At 35.1% G+C, this 26,231-nt stretch overlaps 2 protein-coding genes and 2 long non-coding RNA genes across 8 annotated transcripts in view; 2 read left to right on the top strand and 2 right to left on the bottom strand.

Annotated features, from left to right (window-relative positions):
- The window catches only part of ppef1 (protein phosphatase, EF-hand calcium binding domain 1), a 27,985-nt gene extending 14,332 nt beyond the window's left edge, over positions 1-13,653 (bottom strand). Inside the window, exons 1-8 of one of the 5 annotated variants that reach the window (XM_087272515.1) lie at positions 13,529-13,653; positions 12,498-13,448; positions 11,983-12,055; positions 11,526-11,655; positions 11,276-11,308; positions 8,615-8,742; positions 8,428-8,488; positions 2,385-2,554 (exon numbers count right to left, since the gene is read on the bottom strand). In XM_087272515.1, the coding sequence (XP_087128641.1) occupies positions 2,385-2,554; positions 8,428-8,488; positions 8,615-8,742; positions 11,276-11,308; positions 11,526-11,580 (447 nt within the window). In that variant the 5' untranslated portion in view covers positions 11,581-11,655; positions 11,983-12,055; positions 12,498-13,448; positions 13,529-13,653. 5 annotated transcript variants of the gene reach the window in all.
- Positions 1-26,231, top strand: part of LOC147834847 (uncharacterized) — a 337,793-nt gene that overhangs the window by 244,601 nt on the left and 66,961 nt on the right. The window lies entirely within an intron of this gene.
- Positions 14,512-22,208, bottom strand: rs1a (retinoschisin 1a). The gene is given in 6 exon segments (NM_001003438.2): positions 14,512-15,237; positions 16,316-16,511; positions 17,155-17,296; positions 21,721-21,841; positions 21,918-21,943; positions 22,141-22,208. Coding segments are annotated over 6 exon segments (693 nt in total). The 5' UTR covers positions 22,196-22,208; the 3' UTR covers positions 14,512-15,084.
- LOC147834848 (uncharacterized) overlaps positions 26,087-26,231 on the top strand; it is a 48,581-nt gene continuing 48,436 nt past the window's right edge. The window contains exon 1 of the long non-coding RNA XR_015502735.1: positions 26,087-26,228. This is a non-coding gene — a long non-coding RNA (uncharacterized LOC147834848). The remainder of the gene's footprint in view (positions 26,229-26,231) is intronic.

The raw sequence follows: 26,231 nt of genomic DNA, 5'->3' as shown, positions 1-26,231 counted from the left end.
CTGTTCACTTTTGACCTTCTCGTTTTTGCCAGGATTCTCTCGTATTTTACCATTCTATCCCGCTATCATCCTATCATTAAGTATTATCCCATATTTCTCATATATTTTTAATTTTGTTAATAAGTTAATATATAATAAAATTTTTGCTCAAGTTAATAAAATGTCAGCATTCACTTTCTGTTTATTAAAGCTGTGCTTCAATCGTCGCCCTTCATATGGAACCTCTCAATCCGTGAATGCATGTATAAGTGCTGATTGACAGACACGCTACGTATGATAAACTGAAGCCATTTAAAGAGCAAAAGTGCAGGAGACTTTGGGATTTGGGTGTGTGTATGAACAGAAAAAATAAACTTAATATAATGTAAACATGTCTGTCCTGCGTGTTTTAATTTTAACCCTTTGATGCACGAGCTATAAAATAGATATAGAAAAAATAAACCTAGACGGGTCACTTTAGACCTAGGTAGTGCATCAAAGGGTTAAACACAACTAAGTTTCCCTTAAATGAGCAGAAACAGTTACCAAAGTAATGGAACGCTTTCATTATAGATCTGTGGAATTCTTAAAGTGACTCCTCTGTTATCAAACAAAACAAAACGAGAGATTCAATTGCTGCTCTTCACTTGGTGTGTACAGAAGCTGATCTGGCATCTGTAGCGCATCCGTCAGTCAGTACTTATTCAGTACATGCATTCACTGATTCAGAAGTTGCATATGAAGGGTGATGATTAGGCCCACATGGAATCTGCGCGCGCAGAAATCCGCAGATTTTTAGCCCATCATTGAGGCTATTTGGGCAAAGCAGTGACGCAGTAGGTAGTGCTGTCGCCTCACAGTAAGAAGGTTGCTGGTTCGAACCTCGGCTCAGTTGGCGTTTCTGTGTGGAGTTGGCATGTTCTCGCTGCCTTCGCGTGGGTTTCCTCCGGGTGCTCCGGTTTCCCCCACAGTCCAAAGACATGCGGTACAGGTGAATTGGGTAGGCTAAATTTTCCGTAGTGTATGAGTGTTTGTGTGAATGTGTGTGTGGATGTTTCCCAGAGATGGGTTGCGGCTGGAAGGGCATCTGCTGCGTAAAAAAACTGCTGAATAAGTTGGCGGTTCATAAAGGATTAATAAAGGGACTAAGCCTACAAGAAAATAAATGAATGAATGAATTGAGTATTTATTTACTTATTTTAAATGTGTGTACATTTTTATTTATTCGGTTTTTAAATTAATTTCAGTAATAATATTGACTAATATGAAAGTGTTCATTTCATTACTTTACAATACAGTTAGTAAAGTAATATTTTCTGTCTTTTAGATATAAATTATATGTGAGGCTTGCTTTGTTTACCAAATAAGTGGATCTAAATGGATTTTGATTTTAAACATTAAATAAAAGTTAAAAAGATATATTTTTTTATTTCATATATTAAGTTTTAGTTGCTATACTCACAAAATAATTCTGTATAAATCGGCAGATTTTTTACAAAATTCTGCACAGAAATAGCAAAGATTCTGTCTGGTTCTAGCAATGATCGATGCGCAGCTTTAATGGAAAAAAAGTGAATGGAGACATTTTTATACTAATTTCAACATGCTTTCAAGATTAAAAATATATGAGAAGTATGGGATAATACTTGATAATAGGAAGATAGCAGGATAGAATGGTAAAATACGGGAGAATCCTGGCGAAAACGAGAGGGTTGACATGTATGAAGTGTTTGTGGAACAACAGTTTTGCGAGGGAATGCAAAAAAATCTTTGTGAGGGAACATAAAAACTTTAAATTATATATTTTCTTATCACAGTTTTTTTTTTCTCCCACCCTTTTTCTTGTCCTTCCCAGTTTTTTTTCCTACCATTACGTCTCCTCCGGGTCTCCAAATGTAACAGATATACATTTATGTGAAAATAAAACAACATACTCTGACGTGTACTTATTAACATTATTAACAACTTATTAAATAAATACATACGATCATACCCATTCAATTTTGCATAATAAAAAGCATCTTGCCAGCAAATGGTGGGTAAAACCTACTGATTTGAAGGATGGTGGCAAAGTAAAAAATACTTAAAATTACAATTAATCTGTTTCAAAAGATATTATTTGATTCTAAAGAGTCTTTGATTCTAAAATCCGCTTTAGCATTCCATAGATATCTTTTATTTTAAAGTAGATAACCTTTTAAATATGCAACATCTGCCTTGAACAAAAGAAGTTTTAATGTTAAGCAAAATTGTTAAATAAAACAAATAAAATAACAAAATAAAAAAATGCATTCTAAGAAAATAAGCCTTAAATAAAGCATAATTTGAAACTAGGTAAAATTGTAGATAAATAATGTATAAAATGATTTGTTCAGACGATGAGTGAAAGTTTTATGGTGTTGTACCTGCTCCTCTTTAAAGGCACTGAGCAGGGCATTGGTATCAGTCACGCTCAGCGGGAAGGAGAGACGAGGGCCGCTGTACGACTCCGGCACCATAATCTGCTCGTACTTCAGCTGCCTGACCTCCTCCGTCAGAGGATCAACCACAGAGTCCAGCAGGTGGGAGATCAAGTCTGGGGCAAAGAAAACAAGATGGCTGTGGTGACTATGAGGGAAGACAAAGCAGAATCAAACAGGCCTATACTATAACAAGTGTGATGTGCAACTCAACGGTTCTGGAATGATAGAGTAAATAAATGACAAAATTGGACTGCGGAAGGAGGGATAAACAAATCATCTCTGACAGTCAAATCAGATATTTAAAATAAATTTTAAAAGGCTTAAAAATATGACTTGTCTTCATTTATTCATTAATTCATTTTCCTTTGGCTCAGTTCTTAATTTATCAGGGATCACTACAGCGGAATGAACCACCAACTATTGCATATGTTTTACGGAGCTGATGCCCTTCCAGTACTGGGAAACACCCATACACTCTCACATTCACACACACACTCAAACACTAGGGCCAATTTTGTTTAGCTAATTCAATTAAAGCGCATGTCTTTGGACTGTGGGGGAAATTGGAGCACCCAGAAAACCAAAAAGAACATGGGGAGAGAGCATGCAAACTCCACACAGAAATGCCAACTGACCCAGCCGGGACTTAAATCAGCGACCTTCTAGCTGTGAGGTGACAATTTTGGTTGGCAGTAAGAATGTAAATTTACAAGCGAACTATAAATAAATAATGATAACTGTGCTGTGTTGTGTTGTACTGTACATTACAATTGGTATTATTAATTTACAGTGTGCTTGTAAATTCAGTTTTACTGGCAACCAAAATTCCCATTAAGTTACTGTTAATTTTTTGTACATTTTTTGTAAACTTTTTTGTACAGATTAAAAAAAGATGATATTTCGCTCTGTAATTCATAAAATTGCAACAAAATTACTAAAATTGCCAGTAACTAATTTTTTTATGGTGTTCAAAGTGATAAAAAGATATAACATTATTTCTCCATTCAGTATGTGATGAGAGTTGGTCGGCCCAATTTCTTAATGTAATGTGTTAATAGTTTTTGTGGTATACTTGCGCACATTTGAAACATTGTTTTTTGTGACCGGTGTTACATAAAAAAGTGATACATTACAATGTTAAGCCTATCATCAGAAAAAAACAACATACAGCAAGGAAAATAAGTATTGAACACGTCATGTTTTTTCCTGGGAATAATATTTTTAATGGAGCTGTTGACATGGAACTGAACCAAATTTTGGTTAAAAACTCAAAAAATACAAACATGAAAATAAAACAAAACCAAAAAATCTGAAAATGAGTTTGTGTAATGATGAAATGACACAGGGAGTAAGTACTGAACTACTAAAATCTATTTAATACTATATATAAAAAAAGGCTTTTTTGGTGATGCAGCTTAAAGACACCTCTTATATGAAGAATAAAATCACGTGCATTGCTCAGGTATGAGTTTTTCCAGACTTCAACAGAGTGTAAAAATCTTGATGGTTCTGTGGGTCTCGTCTATCAAATCTGGTCTTTATTTTGTATTGTCTATTGGATTCAAGTCAGGTGGTTGGTTAGGCCATTCTACAGCTTGATTTTCTTTCTCTGAAAGCATTTAAGAGTTTCCTTGGCTGTTTTGGATCAATTGTGTTGCTGAAATGTCCACTCTGGTTTCATCTTCATCATCCTGGTAATGTAGATGTTGCACTGAAGCAGCTTATTAATTTACAATGATAAAGAGCAGAGGCTTGCTGAATAACTATTGAGAGATTTCAGCTGCTGTCTGGGCTTTCACTGCCTTTTTACACCTCCCTTTCTTCATGTGTTCATTACTTTTCCCTGTGTCATTTCATTTAATCCTGCATAAATTAATTTGTAAACTAATTCGATTTGTTTTCTTTGCATATATACGGATTTCTAATTGTTACCAACATCTGGGGGAAATTTCAAGTCAACTGCTCCTTTAGAAATATGTTTTCTGAGAAAAATGCTGACGTGTTCAATACTTATTTTTCCTGCTTTAACACATACATTTCACATTACTTTCATTTAAAAAGTAACACATTCAATTACTTTTTTAAGGTGACTTAAGATTGTTATAAATTACTTTTTCCAAAGAGAAGATATTTTTTTTTAAGTCTGGATACTATAAATAAAGCTGGAACTCCGGATTCAGGGAAATCGGGTTGACTGGTCACCCTAAATGTGAGAGCACTCTCCATTATAATCTCTCAGCCTGATAAAATGATGTAAATGTGAATCATGAAACACTCAGAACATCAAAGGTTTGTGCTATTGTCCATCAGAGCTGGACACGTGGCAATGCAGGCAAACAAGTAATATCGGTTTCAGTTTTCAGTTAATAAATAAATGCTTAATTCTCAACCTGGGGTCTTTTATGAAAGGCCTTTTTTGATTGCCCATCAAAAATACCCAACACACACCTCTATAGCACAATGTGCCATACTTCAATTTGCATAGCGTCTGGCCCTGCACAGGGATTTGAGAGTGCTGACCCATTGTGTCATTCTTCAAAATGTAAATTTGCAGTGTTTCCCATAAATTTATGCAGAGAGAGCTGAATTTCAGGAACAGATGTTTGTATTGAGGTGAGCGCAAATGCAACATTTTTTTTTTTTGTCTTGATTTAGCCGACACCTACAGGACATAATTTCCTGCTTCCTTAGTCGCCAATAAAAGAAGCAATTTTAGCTGTACTATAAACTAAAACTTGATTAAATGAGAAAAAGATTGAGCATCAATTTGAAATTTCATTTATCTTGATGTATTTTCTGGGGTTGTGTGTGTGTGTGTGTGATTGTAATTTAATTTTGTTTATGGGGAGGGATTGGGAATAATATTTCTGTAAATGTATTTCTGTCCTGCTATTTATGTAAGTTTAATAAACAGATTTTAAAAATGACAAAATTGATTTAAGTTTACATAATAAGTAAAGCAACATACCTAATATTTTAATAATAATAATAACACCTTTGTAATAAACTTACAATAAATAACCTTTGTAAAATTAAAATGCCAAAATATGAATGAAATAATGTTCCAACATCATTCAGTTTCACCAATCAGGGTTTGTTTTAGCAGGTTTTTTCAAGTCAAGACCTTTTAAGACCATCATGAATTGAGACTTATAAAGAGCTAAACACTAAAGATTTCTTCTAATGGCCAGGTTGTCCAGGTTGTCCCTACCGCAACAGCAAAAAAAATTAATTTAGTTATTTCTTAGCCACATATTTTAATGTCAAAACAAGAAAATAGCTGAATATAGTTTTTTAGAACAAAATGTGTTTTTTAATTCAAGTTTAACATTGTTAAAAAAAATTCTTATTATATATTTCTTAGATTACATAAATGATCAAAAATATATATTAAATGTCTTTTTGTCTGAATGGGTTTAGTATAATTCCTATTCAACATAATGCTTTCTGTTATAAAACCTTGCCTATTCCATGTTTGTTTATAAATATTGTGTACGCTCCCCATTACTTCAGTAAATTGGACTTTAAGGCCTAAAATTTTGCTCTTGAAAAAAAATAACTTAAAACTATTTAAGACTCCGCGGACACCCTGACAGACACTACATATTTAACAATAAAAAAGTAAAATATTTTTCCAATGAAAAACAACAACAATATAGGTGAAAATTTAGGTGAAAAAAAATGCAAATGTACTACTATTCAAACATTGTGGTACTTTTTGTATTAAGGAAGGACGCATTAAACAATAATTAATTTATTTCGATTCACTATAGCTGTGACTGAAGATGTTCAATGTTTAGGATAAACTTTAAAGCAGTATAACAATAATATACCTCATAATTGCCAACATTCTAAGACACTACAGAGCCACAGAAACAAGAAGCTAAGTCTAAAAACCATCCAATCCAAACCTAAGACACATGATTACCTGACAAGACCAGTCATGTGCATTTGTGGCCCACGCAATGGGAACTGATTAAACAAGGCTTTTCCCTAGTGAAATCACAGGCTGATGAAATGAACCTCAATGTGAAGAATAGAAAGCAGTGAAAGCATCGTTCGTTGGGTGAAACAGTTGAATATTTGTGTTTGGTTCTTTACCAGTATAAGAACGTTCTATGCTCAGTTTCTCTCTGCTGCATCTCATTTAGGATCAGCTCTTCTACTTGACTAAAGATGGGACTAATTGTCTTCTGCATTTTGGACATCTGCCTTTGGAGGCTGGTTGCTGCATTTCTGGCTCTCTCTGCATTACCACCACTCAAAATGGGATCTCCCAAGGTTGCTAAGCAACTGGGTCTCCATATAGTGTTTTTTGGGATCACTGAAAGGATAGGTGCAACACTCCAGAGGGAGACCAAATGATGCAAAAAATAAATAAATAAATAAAAATAAAATAAATCACATGTACTGGGGCTTTCCAAAAGTATGCTGGGGGACTGCTAGATTTAGAGAATAATAAAAGAAAAATCAATGAGTAAAATGCTATTTAAAGTACAAATCCCAAACAGCCTGACAAACCATTAATTCATTTTCTTTTCGGTTTCTTCTCTTTAGAAATCTGGGGTCGCCACAGCAGAATTAACCGCCAACTAATTCAGCATATGTTTTATGCAGCGGATGCCCTTCCAGCTGCAACCCATCTCTGGGAAACATCCATACACACTCATTCACACTCATACACTACGGACAACTTAGCCTACCCAATTCACCTGTACCACATGTCTTCGGACTGTGGGGGAATGTGGAGCGAGAACATGCAAACTCCACACAGAAATGCAAACTGACCCAGCCAAGGCTTGAACCAGCAACCTTCTTGTTGTGAGGCGACAGCACTACCTACTGCATCACCATTGACAAACCTGCATGATTCAAAATATTTTAGACCGATTATTAGGCCATCCACTTACAAATGGGAGCTTTTTAATAGTTTAAAATAGTTATAATTACCCATGTAAATATTACTACTTAAGTTTAAAAAATAGGTCTGTGTAAAATGTGAATATTAATCAAACACAAACTGGGGCTTTCAAACATTAAACAATGTTTAATACAACTTTAAATAGTTTTTCCTCATACATTACAATGTATGCTTTAATAAATTAAGCAAGATAAAACCATCCCACAAGTCCAAAGACATGCGCTATATGAATCGGGTAAGCTAGATTGTTCGTACTGTACTGTATGTCTGTAAATGAGTGTGTATGGATGTTTCCCAGTGATTGGTTGATGGCAGAAAGGCATCTGCTGCGTAAAATATATGCTGGATAAGTTGGCGGTTCATTCCGCTGTGGCGACCCTAGTTTAATAAAGGGAATAAGCCAAAAAGAAAATTAATGATATTTTAATGTGTCTTTGTAAATCTTGGTAAAATAGATAGAGGTTTTCATTCCTTCATTCATTTAACATGAGTAGAACATGCAAACTCCACACAGAAATGCCAACTGACCCAGCCAAGGCTCGAACTAGCAACCTTCTTGCTGTGAAGCAACCATGCTACCCACTGTGCCACCGTGACACCCCTTAAAATATCATTCAGTGTAAAAAGAGTTTATATACCAAAGGAAAGGTCATGCATATTTAAAATTATAAACAAAAATATGATTTAACACCACAATAAATGACTGTATATAAGGATCACAAATAAAATATTTTTATCTATAAACTATAGTCTAAAAACTTTGCCACTGTCCATTAGACCACTAGATTTTAGAAATACATTTTAGTAATTTAAAATGTCAAAAAAATGATCAGTATGATGATTAATATGATGTGTTGTTGGGAGAAGTACATTGTTGAGGTTTCTTTTTACACAAACATGTTGGCGATGAAGAAAATTAGAATGATTTAATTTCCAAAAAATGTATTTGAAATGAATGCACTCGCATTTAATACGCTTTCTATGAAAAAAACAACAACATTTCTGTAAATTTCATTAACCACCAAAATGTCTTTGATCCATTGAGAAAACAAAACATTTTATTACCTGGTCCATTCCCATTAATCTGAGTGAAGTTGTCCAACATGAAAGTGAAGAAACTTGAGAGCTAGAAAGGAAACATTTGCAAACTAATGTTAAATATGAACCATCCAATCAAAGCAGCAATTTAAAAATCACAACAGAGTGCATTCCAAAAACAACAGAATGACATAATGTTTTTCATTTACTGTACCTGTAGCTGGTCCTGTTCTCCTGCATACTCAATGGACTGAAAGATGTTCCACGTGTAGCGTCTTCGCATCTCCAGGTGAGCAACATAGCGTCTGTACCAACGCTGGATCAGTATGGCAGCTTTTATGGCTAAATATGTTAAGAAGAACACACAAAGAATGAAAAAAGTACTGTAAATGATACTCGTGGACCACAGGTTTAAAACTAAAAGTATTTGGGAAGTACAGGTATTTTTTTTTATTATAAATACTGTACTTGTAGCTGAATGGTGCCTTCAAATAGGGGAAAATTACTACATCATGACTACAGTACATGCAAATAAAGACATTTCCCAATGAAAAAAGCAGCAATATGTTCAAATATGCAGTAAGTATGAATCAAGATTAGGGAAGAGTACATACATCCAGTGAGATTCAGAAAAATATGCAAATATTAACATCATAAGGCCATGGCTGGCATCTGATTAAAAAAGCTATACATTTATTTTTACATTTTTGTGTATGTGTCCAAGATGATTACACACTAAAACTTTTTTTGCATTTTTGAAAGGTTTTCTGTACAAATGTCAATGTTGTAAAAACAATCTTCGTTTACAATGAGTAAAAAGACTTTTATTTTATTTTTTTATGTGTATATGTACCCTCAATTGAGCTCTTTTTAAAATGCACGCCACATATAGAATTCTAATATATCCCAATATACGCAAATTACATATATTACATACAAATTTAAATCTGGATGTCACATATATAAAATGTCATATGGAACACATACACTCATCGGCAACTTTATTAGGTGCACCTGTTAATGCAAATTTCTAATCAGCAACTTAATGCATTAAGAGATGTAGACATGGTCAAGATAATCTGTTGCAGTTCATATGACCATCCAAATGGGACTGAAAGGTGATTTAAGTGACTTTGAACAGTGGCATGGTTGTTGCTGCCAGACGGGCTTGTCTGAGTATTTCAGAAACTGTTGATCTACTGGAATTTTTACGCACAACCATCTCTAGGCTTTACAGACAATGGTCTGAAAAAGAGAAAATATCCACTGAGTGGCAGTTCTGTAGGTGCAAATGCCTTGTTGATGCCAGCGGTCAAAGACAAATGGCCATACTGGTTCCAGCTGATAAGAAGGCAATAGTAACTCAAATAACCCCTCATTACAACCGAGGTATGCAGATGTGCATCTCTGAATGCACAACACGTCAAGCCTTGAGGCAGATGATTTACAACAGTAGAAGACCACACTGAGGGCCACTCCTGTCAGCTAAAAACAGGGAACTGAGGCTACAATTTGACCAGACTCGCCAAAATTGAACAATAGAAGACTGGAAAAACATTGCTTGGCCTGATGAGTCAACATTCGGATGGTAGAGTCAGAATTTGGCGTCAACAACATGAAAGCGTGAATCCATCCTGCTTTGTATCAATGGTTCAGACTGGTGGTGGTGGTGGTGTCATGGGATATTTTCCTCGCACACGTTGTGCCCATTAGTACCAATTGAACATTGTGTCGACGCCGCAGCCTACCTGAGTATTGTTGTTGACCATGTCCATCCCTTTATGACCACAGTGTACCCATCTTCTGATGGCTACTTCCAGCAAGATAATATGCCATGTTATAAAACACGAATCATCTTAGACTGGATTCTTGAACAAGACAATGAGTTCACTGTACTCAAATGGAAGTCTGGAGCCACAGTCACCAGACTTCACTCCAATAGAGCACCTTTGAGATGTGGTGGAATGAGAGATTTGCATCATGGATGTGCAGCTGGCAAATTTGCAGCAACTGTGTGATGCTATCAAGTCAATTTGGACCAAAATCTCTGAGGAATATTTCCAGTACCTTGTTGAATCTATGCCACGAAGGATTAAGGCAGTTCTGAAGGCAAAGAAGGGTTCAACCTGGTATTGGTAAGGTGTACCTAATAAAGTGGCCGGTGATTGTATTCCAAAATATTGCAAAAATGGCTGCTTAATTATATACATTTTTCAAACATTGGAATTAGAATTATATACATCAATGCTCAAATATATTAGCTACAATTTTATAGATGTGATTATATAAATTTCATTTCAAGACACAAGCAACTCTTTTTAAAATATATGGTTCCTGATTCTCATTGTCGCATCAGGCCCGTGTTACCATGCTAACGTCATGCCTTAACGCACATATGACTCATGGTACAGAGACACTTGCATCTTTTCTCGAGCACTTGAGTACAAAAATGGTGCCAAATATAACCGTGTCTCAGGGGGTCTATATCACAGGTGCTAATTAAAGAAGTGCAGGGAGCAGTTAAGGAGAAAGAACACAACACAAACATTAGAGACAAGGCTTTTCTCGAGAGTATACACACCCATAAATAAAATCTGAGCTGTGTTTGAGAATGATGGGATTACTGCTTGTATATTGAACCAATTCATAATGATATTCATAATTAAGAATAAATAATTCAAATACACAGAGAAAAAAACATTTCATGGATTTGAGAAAAGTCATGGAGGTTGGTGCTTTAAGTCACAATATATGGCAAACAATTAAGGTTTGCACTTTTGAGAGTACATTTCTACATTGGTGAAATTGTGCTACTTCTCTATAGCCACAAATGGGACACAGACAGCAATGACAGATGCTGAAGAAAATGCCTTACTCAGAGCTGGGTTGGACTGCTTGATGGAGCCATCTGTGTGAGAGGTGATTAAATTAAATTGAATAATTTGAGTAAAACCTTGAGGGTGGGGTGAAAACAGAAAAAAAGGACAGAACTGGAGACTAAATGCATATTTTTCAACAAATTAATAATGCAAACTTGTGGAATCCAGGGTTGTTGCAAATGCAAGAGAAACAAGAGGTTATGCTACTGTGTGTTACAAAATTGGGGATATTATTTTTTATTTTACCTGTTTCTGAGGGTCGTGTTTGGTTCTCAATGGCAATGGATGTGCCGCATCCCATGATCCTACCGCTTGCCTGTAGTCATGAATCTCCCAAATTTTAGGGATTCTCTTTATCACTTGGTATCCAGAAATGCTTGTGCAAAGAAACAACACAGGAGAAGAGCTTAAACGTTATCACAAACTTTTATAATTCTGGATATTTGGTTAAAATATGAAACCGAAAAATACATTTTACTTGTACACAACTATGCATACTGAAAAACTGCATTATTGTGGCTTTTGTTACCACTATAAACAAACAGACCTAATATGTATATTCTGTGAGGTTAATTCATAAAACCTCATAAATGATATGAGATATTTTTCAGAAAATAGCTATAGAAAAAAGCAATACAGTGTGGAATTAATTCAGCATCACAATAATGTGTCCCTGAGGAATAAAGCAACAAAAGATACTTACTGCAAATCATGCTGGACTTTAATCTGTGCCTCTAAAGAGCCTTTCAAAAGGCCCTTTTAACAGTGATCAATCTCTGAGGTGGCACAAAGAGAGATAGAGACTGTTGACTGTCATATTCACAGTTACAAATATAATAGTGAGAACATAGACAAAAACAACGTTTATTTATGTCTTAAATATGTTGACCGAACTTCTCAACCTATATATCCAAAGAGGTTTAATATTTTAAGTCATGATAAACGGGTAAAATCTATATACAAAACGATAAATTGCAGAAGAAAACAAGTGTTGTGCCGAGAAACGCACCACTGCTGTAACATATATGCCGTATAGCATATATTAACTTAATTAATAATACATAGTAATAATAGAGTTGACAACTAGTAAGGTGAATTTATGAATGGACCCCATCCCTTACAGAAGACGCTCGCACAATCACAAACGACAAACAAACAAAACACACAACGCACAGCACACGAAAAGCACAAGTTACCTTTCTGTTGTCCATCACTCACCACGACACGCGACTCCGTGAAGAAATTAGTGTTGGACAAAACCCAGAGCACAAAACATCTAGCACGTATTTCCAAATGTGGAGGAGTGCGAACATAAACGCCACAGATGTCAGATGAGGTAAAGCTTTCAGTTCAAAGCACAGTCTGCCTGATTTGTGAGCACAGCACCTGCCTCACCGACTCGTGAGTCTGAGAAAGGTTTGTTTGATTCAATGACTCGAGTCTTTCGGATTCGTTTGGTGAAACGATTCGTTCAGCGGTTCAGCTGTTGATCATTTGAGCATCTACTCCACTCATTGATCTACACCCATAGGAGGCGATAAGTGAGTGGCGTTTTGAGTAGATTACACCTTTCATTTTTAAATAGATATTGCTCAATTAGAATGTGCCTGTCAAATGTTTATATTAAAAGTCTTCTTACCCTTAATTGAAACTTAAAAAAAACTTTTACTTCGCTCTCCACACTGCAACTCCTTGAAAAACAGGCTTTTATTAAAAAAAAAAAAAAAAAAAAAAAAAACTTTTGTCGTTTATAATGTAAAAAATTCCTTTCGCTCAAATAAACTTAGTGTTTAATAAGATCGATTACAAGAAAATGTCCAGACAGAGCTTGCTTCGCCTGAGGGGGAAATTAAACTAGCATGCTTCAGGAAAAGAAACGAGTTAAGCAAAATGGCTTTATTACAACAAATAAATAATAACATCCATTTAAAATTAATTTAATACACTTTAAAACGTGGTTTAAAAACGCCAGACTCAAGCTCCAGCCAGTGCAGCTGTATTCCCGCGGCGGCTTCTTAGCTGGCTCCATGCCTCCAGGATCTCCCTCTGCGTAACGCTCCTGTGGCGGCTGAAGTAGGAGAGCCGCGCGGCCTCAGACCCCACTCTTTGCAGCAAATATCTGCTCACACCCCTGGGCTCATGGACGCGCCTTTCTGCCGTCGGACTCATCTGTGCATTTAGTTCAGTTGTTAATATAAACATAGGGATACTTTTTAATACTCCCTTTCACTTGTGGACGGAAAACACACCTGTTGTCTGGCCGTGTAGATGAATGAGGCGTGTTCTCTGTTTTTTGAAATGCAGCTTCGAGATGCCGTGCAGCGCTTGCCTTTAAGACCAGGAGCTTTCATGATGGACAGAAAAGTGAGGAAACAACTGCTACTGCACTGAAACTACAATTTATAGCACATGCAATCAATTCACCGAATGATCAACAAGCAGGTGCATGACTTAAATTGATTTGGAGCGCATGCGCACTTGCTTAGACCAGTAGCCTAATTTATTAATCCAGTGTACATATTTACGTTTATCTTAAGCACTTTCAGTCTTAAATCTTTCTGCAAACTTTCTCAACATTTGCCAGAATCATTCCATCTGAATAGTTATGCATATAAATTATTTGTCACTATAATTGTGGATCTGTGGTTTTCAGTATAATATTATTATTAAACTTCATTTTGTCAGTTTTATAATAATTTCACTTTTCCTTAAGCTTTATTTTAGTTTTAGTTTAGTAGTTAGAACTGAAGGTCTTTAGCAACTAGCTAAAAATAAATGTTCATAACTATTTATTTATTAATTTATGGATATATGTATTAACCAGCTCCAATAAAATGTCATTCATTCATTAATTTTCTTTTCGGCTTAGTCCCTTTATTAATCTGGGGTCGCCACAGCGGAATGAACCGCCAAACCAGAGGAGAACATGCAAACCACACAGAAATGCCAACTGACCCTGCCAAGGCTCCAACCAGTGACCTTCTTGCTGTGAGGTGATTGTGCTACCCACTGCGCCACCGTGACACCCCTAATAAAATGTTTAAATAAAATATAAACATATTTTAATGTGGCAGTTCATTTCGCTGTGGCAACCCCAGATTAATAAAGGGACTGAGAAAGAAAACAAATAAACATATATTACTGTTATTATTATAATTTTTTTAATTATGCACATTTTTCTGTTGTCCAAATTACAGAGTGAAACTAGATCCAGGCTGAATAAATCTGAAAATACGGAGAAAGACTTCCTTTATTCAATTGTGTTGTTTCTCAGGTAAGCCACAAACACAGTTTAACAGTACAGGCTCATAATGAATATAAAAAGGAATCGGTCAGTGGGAATTACAAGCAAAAACAGTCACAAACCACAACAGAAAAACAGTAACACAACACTGAGTTCAACTCCAATGGATCTCCCTATTTCTATACCCGGATTGAATATCTGGTTTAACATTATGGCTTCAACATGCATTGGATGTAAACAAACCTGATTTGCCAAAGCAATACTTATTTTACTTTTAAAAAAAAAATGACATGAAAAAAAAAGCATGAAGTAATTTACTCATGACATAATCTAACAATAATTTCCATGAACTGAAGAAAAATATGTGAATAATCAAATAATCAACCAGTTAGACGCAGAACGTTAAATTAAACACATAAATAAAATTAAAAGCGATTGAAATCCATACCAGATGATACATAAAACAAGATTGGCTAGTGATATTCACTTTGGCATGTTGTGATAGAAATGAATGGATGGTGTACAGGAAATAGTTAGGAATGGCTTTGCTTATTAGCTAGCTCAGGTGCATTTATTCATGCAAAGCAGCAGCTCCAAGCGCATGGCGATGCGAGTGTGCCAGCCAAGAGGGAGGATACGGATGTAGCGCGCTACGATTGGTGGACGCAGCAGGTTCTGGACTGTGGAAGAGCGGTCAGAGTTCCCATAGAACACCTGAGGAAAAAAACAATTACAATAAGATACACCAATGCCAATTTCAGAGTGGGTCAGAGAGGAGCTGTCTCATCTTGCACATCAAATTAAATTTACAGGTGTTATGTAGAAAGTATTTTGAATGTATAGTCACTATTAACCCTTGAGTGTGTTCTTTATTCAATTCAATACACTAAAGAAGGTTTTCTAAAGAAAACTAAAACCTGTAACCATATTAGACTTCCATAGTAGAAAATACAAATTCTATGGAAGTCAATGATTACAACTTTCTTCAAAATATCTTGTCTGCTCAACAAGTAAAGGAAGTCAAACATGTTAGGAACAAGAAAATGGCCAGTATGATGTTTCAAATAATGTGAAGATAAAAATAATGTTGCAAATAATTTTGGTGGGCGACACTGTGATTCAGTAGTTAGCACTGTCACCTCAAGTGACAAGTTTGCTGGTTCGAGTCCCGGCTTGGTCAGTTGGCATTTTTGTGTGTTTAAAGATATGCGCTAAAGGTGAATTGAAAAAACTAAATTGGCCATAGTGTATGTGTGTGAATGAGTGTGTATGGGTTTTTCCCAGTACAGGGTTGCAGCTGGAAGGGCATCTGCTGTGTAAACATATGCTGAATGAGTTGGCGATTCATTTCCATAATAAATAAAGGTACTAAGTTGAAGGAAAATTAATGAATTAATAATTTTAGTGAAAATAACAACAGATCTATTTTTGTTGTGATGATGATGCCATTTCCCAGTGATGGTTGCGGCTGGAAGGGCATTCGCTGTGTAAAACATATGCTGGATAAGTTGGCGGTTCATTCCGCTGTGAAGATTTCAGATTAATTAAGGGACAAAGCCGAAAAGAAAATGAATGAATGATGATGCCAAGTTTTCCATAGTCATTTATAAGAGGAATAAACCGATATAGAAATGTGTATCTAGAAGCTGATATATTTGGAAACCGATACCAAATATATAAAAATTTAGCCCAATACTAACAGACAGTAATGCTTTATATAACCAGAAGCCTAAAAGTCGATAACCTACAGTATAACTAGTGGTTTTTCAAGACAGCCTATTTGTCTTCTTACCCTGTTGTTTCCAGTTTGGTCTTTGTAGTAGATCCAGTTGAGATTGTCATTAATGCGGTACTGCATAGTGTACTTGGTAACCCACTCATCAGAGTCACAGCGGCCCTGGGTCAGGATACCAGAAACCACTTTCACCTCCTTCAGGTCAATCTGAAGCCACTGGCTGGTGTCCTGGAACTTGGACAGCCAGGCACATCTAGGGGAAAAACCACAAATTCACAGATTCCATAGTCAAGATGGTTTTAATAACAGCAAAATAATTCAAACAGTTGTTCAAATGTTTTTAAAATCTGAAACATTCCTTCTTTTAAAAGTACACTGAAAATGTGATTTTTTTGGTTAACTCAACTAATTTATATTACACTTATATAGAGGAAGAAATACCTCTACCAAAAAAAAAAAATTACATTTAACGAAATATATAAATATATAAGGTGACACGGTGGTTTAGTGTTTAGCATCACAGCAAGAAGGTCGCTAGTTCGAGCCTCAGCTGGGTCAGTGGGCATTTCTGTGTGGAGTTTGTATGTTCTCCACATGTTGGTGTAGGTTTCCTCTGGGTGCTCCAGTTTCCCCCACTGTCCAAAGACATGCCCCATAGTTGAATTGAATAAACTAAATTAGCTTTAGTGTATGTGTATGAATGAGTGTGTATGGGTGTTTTCCAGTACTGGGTTGCAGCTGGAAGGGCATCTGCTGTTTAAACATTTGGTGGAAAAGTGCTGACACCTGATTATTAAAGGGACTAAGTCGAAGGAAAATGAATAAATGAATGAATAAATATATAATATTTATGCAATATAATAGAAACTCATATATGCTATATATTATACACTCACCCAAATCCTTGGCTATTTAGTCTTGCCCTGTTTGGCGTCCAGGAGGAGAACCAGCCTGTGTACTGGTCTTCATTAGAGCAGCTGATCTGATCTGAAGCCACAGATCCTGCCTCAAAACCCAGAGGTTTATGGTAGGGACACTCTGGATAGAAAATTTAAAAGATATACAGTATATAGGATTACATGACAACAATGTGTTTAAAACTTGCCAAACCAATTCGGCTCATTGAAAACTATTAAAATAACTGTACTATGCATGCCAGAACAGTAGATGGCGATGCTATTTTGTAAAGAAATACTACATTTTCGTACATTTCAACAAATTTCTGATTTATTAATACTGTACTTACACATGCCTACACACTAAGAGTGAGTAAAAACCTAATTTAGAATGTTTATTTAGCCAACACACATTAGCGATGTTTCCATCCACCTACTTTTACGCACATTCAGTATATGCACATAAAAATCAGTTGATTTGAATCGGCAAGATGCGTATAAAATTTAAAATTGCACATAAAAAAGCATATGTAATATGTATAACATAAATAAACTACACTGAAAAAACTTGTATTGAACAAATTGCAGTATGCACATTAATAAAACAGTCATGTGATTTTGTTATAAATGTGTGTGAATGGACAAACCAGCAGGCTGAGCATATTGTAAAACATCTGAAATGTTGTTTTGGTCATTCTAAAATGCTTAAAAACGTTTTAGTATTAGTGTTATTACTTATTAGCCCCAGAATCAAGAGCCTCTGGGCTTCGCGTCTGACGTCTTCAAATGTCACCGCGTGTTCATTGCGTGTTGGCATAGTCTTCTGAGGCGCAAGTATTTTATTAAATAAAAAAGGAACTCACGCAGCTTCTCCTACTTTAATAAATAAAAAACTGTTACTTCTGATATTTGGCACTAGTTAATCAGGAAGTGACGTTTTTGTTCTCTATGACACATCCCAGCAGGCACACAACATCATAAGACGTTAATATTAGGTTAGATTTAGGTCTTGACGTGGGGTGACCAAGTTCAACCAGCGTCTAAGGACAACATTATTTTGACGTCCAATAACAACGTCAAATTACATTGATATTTGGTTGAGGTTGTGTTGGAAAATGACCTAAATCCAACATCTGATAGATGTCATAGTGGTAACGTCCACACATCTTCAAGGTGTAACACGATTAGACGTTGATATTTAGTTGATTTTAGGTTGGACATTAACATCAACCTGCCATTGGTTCTGAAGTCAACCTGATTTTCATTTCCAAACAAAATCCTACGTCCCCACGACGCTGGCATACGTTGGGGTATAACATCAATATGACGTCCTGTTGACGTCCTGTGCCTGCAGGGATTGGATGGAAATGCTGCTTTATGCGCACGTCTTTTATGTGATATTCCAGTTTTGCTCATAAATTTTATTTGCATCTTTGGATAGAAACATTGCTACTGTTTATCTTTAGGTGAACAATTAATACCTGCGAATTAATCCAATGTAAAAAAAATGTTTTGTAATCTTCAAAGTCTGCTTTCACATTTGGAGTGGTGGTACTTCTTTGCTGATGTCATTCAACCACAATATTCTTAACCACACCCCTCTTACCGTTAGCTTGCTATGAGGGAATGATGCATAAAAAGAAAGCCCCGCCCCCTACTTAACATTTAGCTTCAATTGGATGTACATCAACATACTGAAATAAGAGGGTGTGTAACTGGGACTTTAGCATGCAAAACGTATGATGTCACCATTTTTACAATATTACATTTGTGATTTCCGTAGAGACAATAAGGGTTTAAAAAACTAGCATGTTTTAAAGTTTGCATGATCAGGCTCTAAAAATGCCGTTGTTACGTCAATGGCCTAAAAAGCAGTTTTTTGTGTTGTTGTTGACACAATTGTGGATAAACACAACCTTAATAAAACATTGCACATAATTTAATTTTAAAATATGAATATGCATAAGCTCAGTTCAGGATTTCTAACTCCAAAATCAGCTTTGAATTGCCAAAATTTGTTCAACAAAACCTCACAGGATGTCCGACGTATCTGACAGGAGGCTTAATAAAACATTAGTCACGCGATCAGAGAGATTTCTTTGTCCCGCTGTGTTAAAGAGAAATGGACAAAGCGTTAATCTGCCGGCTCTATAATTCCATGCTTCCGCTCTTCTGTCGCTTGTGACTTTTTTCAATCCCAAAAGCTTTAGTTCCCCATACCGAAAGATCAACATCCATTAAGACTTTAGGCTGGCAGATGGTCACGTTCCACACTTAAGCTTCAGTTCCACATCAGTGTTTTTACATAACAGTCCCTCTTATCGAGGATTTGGGATGCTCTTTTTGACATGCCAACTTCGCGTGGTAATTTAAATGAAATTAAAAGGAAATTAAACACATGTACCCTGAGTTAAATAACTGTTTGTAAGGCTGTCAAAACTTTCAATTAGTAGCAAGGTCAGTAGTTTCATATGGCATATACTCATAACCTAACATAGTTTTAAAGTAAATGATATAAAAATGTACATATTAAAGCTGCATTAGCATTTTTGGCTGAAGGAGAGAAAGCTCAACAGTTCAAGCTGGATTTATTTTGGCCACAAGTGAAAATAAAATGTGAAACAGTACCTTATCTGCAGAATAATTGACACCCAGACGCCTCATAACCCAGCACAACGACCCTGTAATCCTTAAAGAGTGACATTATATGCTGTTTTTTTAAACAAAAGGACAATAAGGATCTTATTGGGTCGCCATGATGCCATGTTTTATGTCATTCTTTGGATTAGGGATGTATCAATATGGAAATGTTGATACTCTTATACTGATTACATTAGGCAATATTTAGACCTATGAACAGGTTTAATTATTAGCAATTATTTTTTATATATATATTTGAAAGCCGATAATTGATATGTAGGCCAAAATTTTTACCAATATTGAAATTTGGGTTAACTAATGTAGGTATATTTGTTATTTTTGACCAATATGCAGGCTAAGAGATAGTATAAAAATTCATAAAATACTTTTTTACTGTTATACTAATAACACTTTTTTTATCTGGAAGCAGATAACCAATATATAGGCCTATAAACAGTAATCTTGATATTAACTTCCACCAATATGTAAATTTGGGTGATATTGTTAACCGATAAGCCATTATATTTGGAAACCGATAACCGATATAGGCTAATGAATACAATACAATCTTTATAGGAATTTTTCACTTAAATAAAATTTCAGGTTTGTAACATTTTTAAATTCTTTTTCTTAAAACGTATTTATAATCTCATTGTATCTGGAAGCAGATAACCAATAATAGGCCTATAAACACAAATCTTGACATTAACTTTTATCAGTATGTAAATTTGGGTGATATTGTTAACCGATGAGTCATTATATTTGGAAACCGATAACGGATATGTAGGCTAATGAATACAAATCTTTATACATTTTTAACTTAAATGAAATTGCAGGTTTCCAACATTTTAAAACTCGTTTTATTACTCTTTTTTTTTTAATCTCATTATATCTGGAAGCAGATAACCAATAAATAGGCCTATAAACACAAATCTCAATATAAATTTTCCTTAGCCTAAAATGCAAACAAATAATGTCATTTGTAAAGTTCTGTCCTGAGGCCATGAAGCCAGTGCCACTCTGACCTGTCCGTGCACTGCTATCGATAGTTTGACTGACAGGTCCTATTCTTGTTAATCTTGACAAATTCTGAGTAATCTTGGTAGTCTTGGTAATTCTTGGTAATCTCCACATCTCCGCATAATGAGATTATCAACCTGCATGCTGATTTGTTCCATCTTTCTCAACTTTCCTTATCATTTAATTGTAACACATCATTCTCTTCGGAAGACTCTGAACACGAGCTGCTCTGTGTTAATGGAGCATGTCTACCCTGTGGTGGTGTGCCAATGGGATACGGTGATGGCGCACATGGCCCAGGTGACGCTGCAACCAAATGATTAATGACTTTCTGTGCCACTGCAGGTGGAGGCTTGTCCGGGAGCCAGCTCATTCACACATGCCCTGCCTTCTGTTTCCGAAGGGCACCAGCTACTGCTAACTAATCCATCCATCTCAATTCCCAAAGAGTGAACACTCTTAAAAATAAAAAGGGAATTTCTATAGTGAGTCTGTTGAGAACTATTATGAGTTCCACAAAGAACCTTTCACTGAAAGAGAACCATTTTCTGAAAATATAATTTCATTGTAAAGCATCCAGCATTTATGGAGGTTAGAGGTTTTTCATAGAGCCACCAATGCCAATAGAAAGCTTTATTTTTGAACAGTGCAAAGCTTCATTCAGAAATTTTACAGTTCTCAATTGTAATTGATTTAAAACTTACCCTCAGCCAATAAAAACAGCTACTATTTAATGAAATAATAAATTATAAATGATACATTTGCTTGACACATTCTGATTTAAAACACTTAATAGTAGCAGAGCTGAGATCAGAATCAGAAATCAATAATAAAAGTCTAAAAACACATTGTCATGACATGAATATCAGATTTTCTTTCATATTTTAGTCTTTTTCTCTTTCGTACCTGGCATGCAGCCCATCTCCTGTGGCCAACTTGATGAACCCTTGGAAAGCATCTTGCTGGAGGAATCATCGCAATCACATTTGCAGGATTTTCCAGCCCATGTATCGTTGCTTTCGCCATCCTGAGCACACATCAATATTAAATACAATTACTGTAGTTTAATTACTTTTAATATCAATATTAAACGTTTTAATTACCGTTTGTGCCTGCAGACCAAGAAAACCTATGGAAAATGTTGGAGAGTAAAGAAATATTATTAATATTTATTATTATTATTTTAATTGATATGATTTAATGCAGATTATTCAAATGCATAAAAACTTTTTTTTGCAATATATTTATAATTAACATTTTTATTTAATCTTTTTTTTATTATTATTAAATACTGCCAATGAAGTGAAAATACTCAACAGCACATACCTTGAGACACCAGCAGGATGGCTAACAGTAACGTGTTCTGCAGTCTGTACTCCATGATGTTTATTTTTCGAGTGGTGGACCACCGCACTGATGTTAAAGGGGCTGGATTACTGTAATCCACAGAGCCCTAATGGCCTTATCTAATGCCCTTTATCTCAAAGCTCCTCCCTTGACTGCAGAAAGCTAGTTTAGAAATTGTTCATATCCCAGTCCGACTGTTGTCTGTTAAAAAAAGAGAGAAATAGCCAAATGATCGCAGATTATAAAGCCGGACGATCACCTTCTGTGACCCACTTAATGGTTCATTGCATGCAATTAACTCAATTCAACTTCCCAGGCAATCTGTTGATGCACATTGCTACATACAATATGCCGTTTGATGGAGAACTGAAATGAAGGCTGGTTTCTTTAGTCTTTTTCTTTCTTTTCGAGGATTTATTTTTGTAATTAATGCTACTATGAAATATTTTTTTATTATTTATTATGTTCTTTTTTGTGTCTGAAGGCATTATGAAAGATGTCAAATATATATATATATATATATATTTTTTTTTTGGTTATTTAATGCTATTACCCAGGATATTTTATGGTTGAAAGTGTTTTTTTTTTTCTTTTCGTTTGAATGTCTCTTCTGCTTACTAAAGCTACATATAGGCTACCTGAGCAAATGTGCATGTACACTGACATGTGTTTGCAATGAAATAATACAAGCTAGAATAAACAGCAGTTGGGTAGACATTATTATTTAATTGTTATTAATTACAGCAGAATATACATTATAAACGCTGTTGAAGTCAGACATGCCTGGACTTAAATTAAATAACGTTTAGGGTGCTTTCCCCCTCACTTGTACCCTAAAGAGAACACACAGAGACAAATAGTCCTCATAAAAGACATAGAAAAAAGTGCTGAGTGAGTGGTGGTCATTTTGTTTGTGCTAAATGTTAAAGGAAAAGCAAATCATTCAGTTTTACAGACTTAATCGAGTGTATAGATGCAGGTTCTAGACTGAATCTGTGGACTTTTATAGCATTTTCTTTGCTGGGTGGAATTAATATGAGAGATTCACATGGTAAAATTACAAATTGAACACAAGTGTAACATCTGGATACGATTTTTATGGAAATGTAACATGGAACACAACAATCTGGAACATTTTATATGAGAAAAGTGATAACATTTTCTTTCACGGAAATGTTCCAAACCCACAGCTAGTGTTCCACTTGTGTTCCACATGTGTTTTACTTGTGTTTCACATCCGTTCCACTTGTGTTCAACATTAGTTCCACAAGTGTTTCACATGCGTCCACCTGTGTTCCACATGCGTTCCACTCGCATTCCAATTGTGTTCCACATGGTTCCACTCACATTCCACTTGTGTTCCACATTTGTTCCATTTATAATTTTAAACTTACGTTTTTTTTCTGTAGGTGTCAAGTAATGTAAAAGTAACTTAAAGCAACATTTAAAAGCCAATTATGTCATAAACGAACATGCAAGCTGTGAAAAACTTTGCTGATTCTCTGTGGGCCAAGTAACCTAAATGATGGCTGTTGTCTAAATGGAAAACTGTTTGCCTTTTTTTTTTTTTTTAACAAATACAGTATGTTGTTCATATCAATCCTGTCAAGCAGAAAGAGCAAGGACACAATTCAACAATAGACCTTAAATCAGGAAACAGGATTCAAACAGACTCAGCAAAACAGTTCAACATCTAATAGGAACAGTCTTGACATTGAAACAAAACCTTAAAACTGATCTAAGTACATTCTATGACAGATTCAGACATCATACTACTAAAATAAAGAGAACGACAGACAAAACAGATGCTCATCTGACAGAAAAATAACCCTCTTCTGTTCCTGATAGATTGTAAACCTTTGGCCTTTGCAATGGCTTTAGTTGGCACAACTGCTATAGATGGAAATATGCGTAAAGTAAAAAAGACTGATGATCATGAAAGATGCAATCTGACCACTGGGTCTCACAGTACATTCGTATGTAGACATCAACATTTGTCTAATGGTAAACTGACAGAAGCGATAAATACATTCTAACTGGATACAGCTTCTAGTCATCGCTAAGCCACAGGAATATGCAAATATGAAGATGTCTAATGAATGGTTAATCTTTTCTGTGCACTTCTGGGGATGAACCTGAATGTTTATATCCCTGCATTCAACAGCTCAGATCCTGGAACGCTCACGGCATCCTCTTTGGATGATAGATGCTTCAAGCCAACATAAGACAAGCTGTCTATGGCTATTAAACCATGACAGATGAGTTGACAGTACCTGCAGGTATCCTTCGGTATGGCAGTGAACCAAGAAACAAGCAAATTACCTTCACAGTCTCCTTCACATACATTTAAGGCAGTCAAAAACCCTGCTTATTAAAAACACAGTCCAACGTATTAGTCATTCTTAAAATATGAACTCGACTTCACCTACATTACTGTTCAAAAGTTTGGGGTCTGTAAGATTTATAAATGCTCTTGACACAGCTCACAAAAGGTGCATTTATTTGATCAAAATTACAGTCAATGTCTAAATATTAATAATAAAACAATGTAATAATATATTGTCATATTATGACAGTTTGAATGAATTGTTATCTATTGTACTATATTTTTAAAAAGTACTGGGTCGAAGCTGAATGGACATCCGCTGTGTAAAACATATACTGGATAAGTCAGCGGTTCATTACGCTGTGGCTGTCCCTGATGAATAAAAGAACTTAGCTGAAGTTAAATATATGAAGGATTTTATTCACTAAAGCAGCTCACATTAAACCTCAGAAATCATTAATATGTGAATTTAGAGTTACTCTGCTCGTTTAGTGTTAAATTTCTGAGCAGCATGAATAAATACTAGAGTAAATTATAGCAAATACATAATGTTTTGAACCATACCACAGTAAAGTACTAAAATTAAGTAATTTTATAATTGCAACAACTATAGTTATAGAAATTATTATAATATAGGTTATACTATACTATACACCATAGTTAACTATAGTAAACACAGTAAAAAGTATATTGCAGTATTTATTAGTTTATCAGTTCACAATACTACAGTATACTATACACTGTAAAAAAAATCCATAATTTTATGGTTTACTTCTGGCAGCTGGAGTTGAATTACAGAAATTTCTGTAATTTAAGTTCATTATTTTACGATAAAGATTTTTTACGATGTAATAACACATCCTTAAGTTTTTCAGTTTAACAGTAAATCATCCATAAAGGCTCATCCTGGTACCACTGCTAATAAACAAACCTTATTTTTCTCTTCCACATGAGAGCTTTCAGTGTTTTGATTCAGATGTTTTATGAAATGAATGCCTATTGCCAATAATAATAAATATAAAATATTATTGAAAATATAGAAAAATGTAATAAATATTTAACATCTTGCATTGTTGAGTTGCTTTTGAAACATTTGATGGAGCTAAAATTTAAAATGGAAATACTGTTTATTTTTATTTTTTTTTTTTTTACAAAAATAAAGGACAAAATAAAAAAATAAAGGCCAGTAAATCTAGCAAATATTGTTGTGTTATTTTCTTCCCTGGTAATGGGGTCAACATGTTTAAAGTGAAAATATTATGAAGATGTTCTATATTTGTTAAAATACCACCCTATATTGATAGATCACACTTATGAGTTAGTGACCAAATCAAAAATATATTTCTGTCTAAAACTTTATCCTTTAAAATAGGTACTTTCAACCCCGCTCTCCTCTGTTTTAAAAACACTATAGTATTTACTATAAACCGATGATATAGTATTTTCAAATGGAACTTTTAATAAAACAGAATGTATTTGAAACTGTATTATTATATTTACTGCCACTTTTGATCAATGTATTGCATTCTTCCTGAATGTTTAAAGAGACTGTGTAGATTCAGAAAACTTTGTTTTTAGCGACACCAATGGTCGTTTAGTGAAGTGCAGCTGAAAAAATATACACGAATGAATGTGTATTATAACTGTACGAGCGCGCGCTTTCCTCAAAACAAACAGGCAAGTGTAAGCGATGAGAAAGCCGTCAAGAAAGTTATTCACCGTTATCATGTCAGCAGATGAGGTA

This window comes from Danio rerio, chromosome 11 (assembly GCF_052040795.2).
Source record: "Danio rerio strain M-AB ecotype USA chromosome 11, GRCz13ab, whole genome shotgun sequence".
Classification (NCBI taxonomy): Eukaryota; Metazoa; Chordata; class Actinopteri; order Cypriniformes; family Danionidae; genus Danio; species Danio rerio.
Note: the sequence above shows the minus strand (reverse complement) of the source record. Positions and strands in the feature narration are given on the sequence as shown.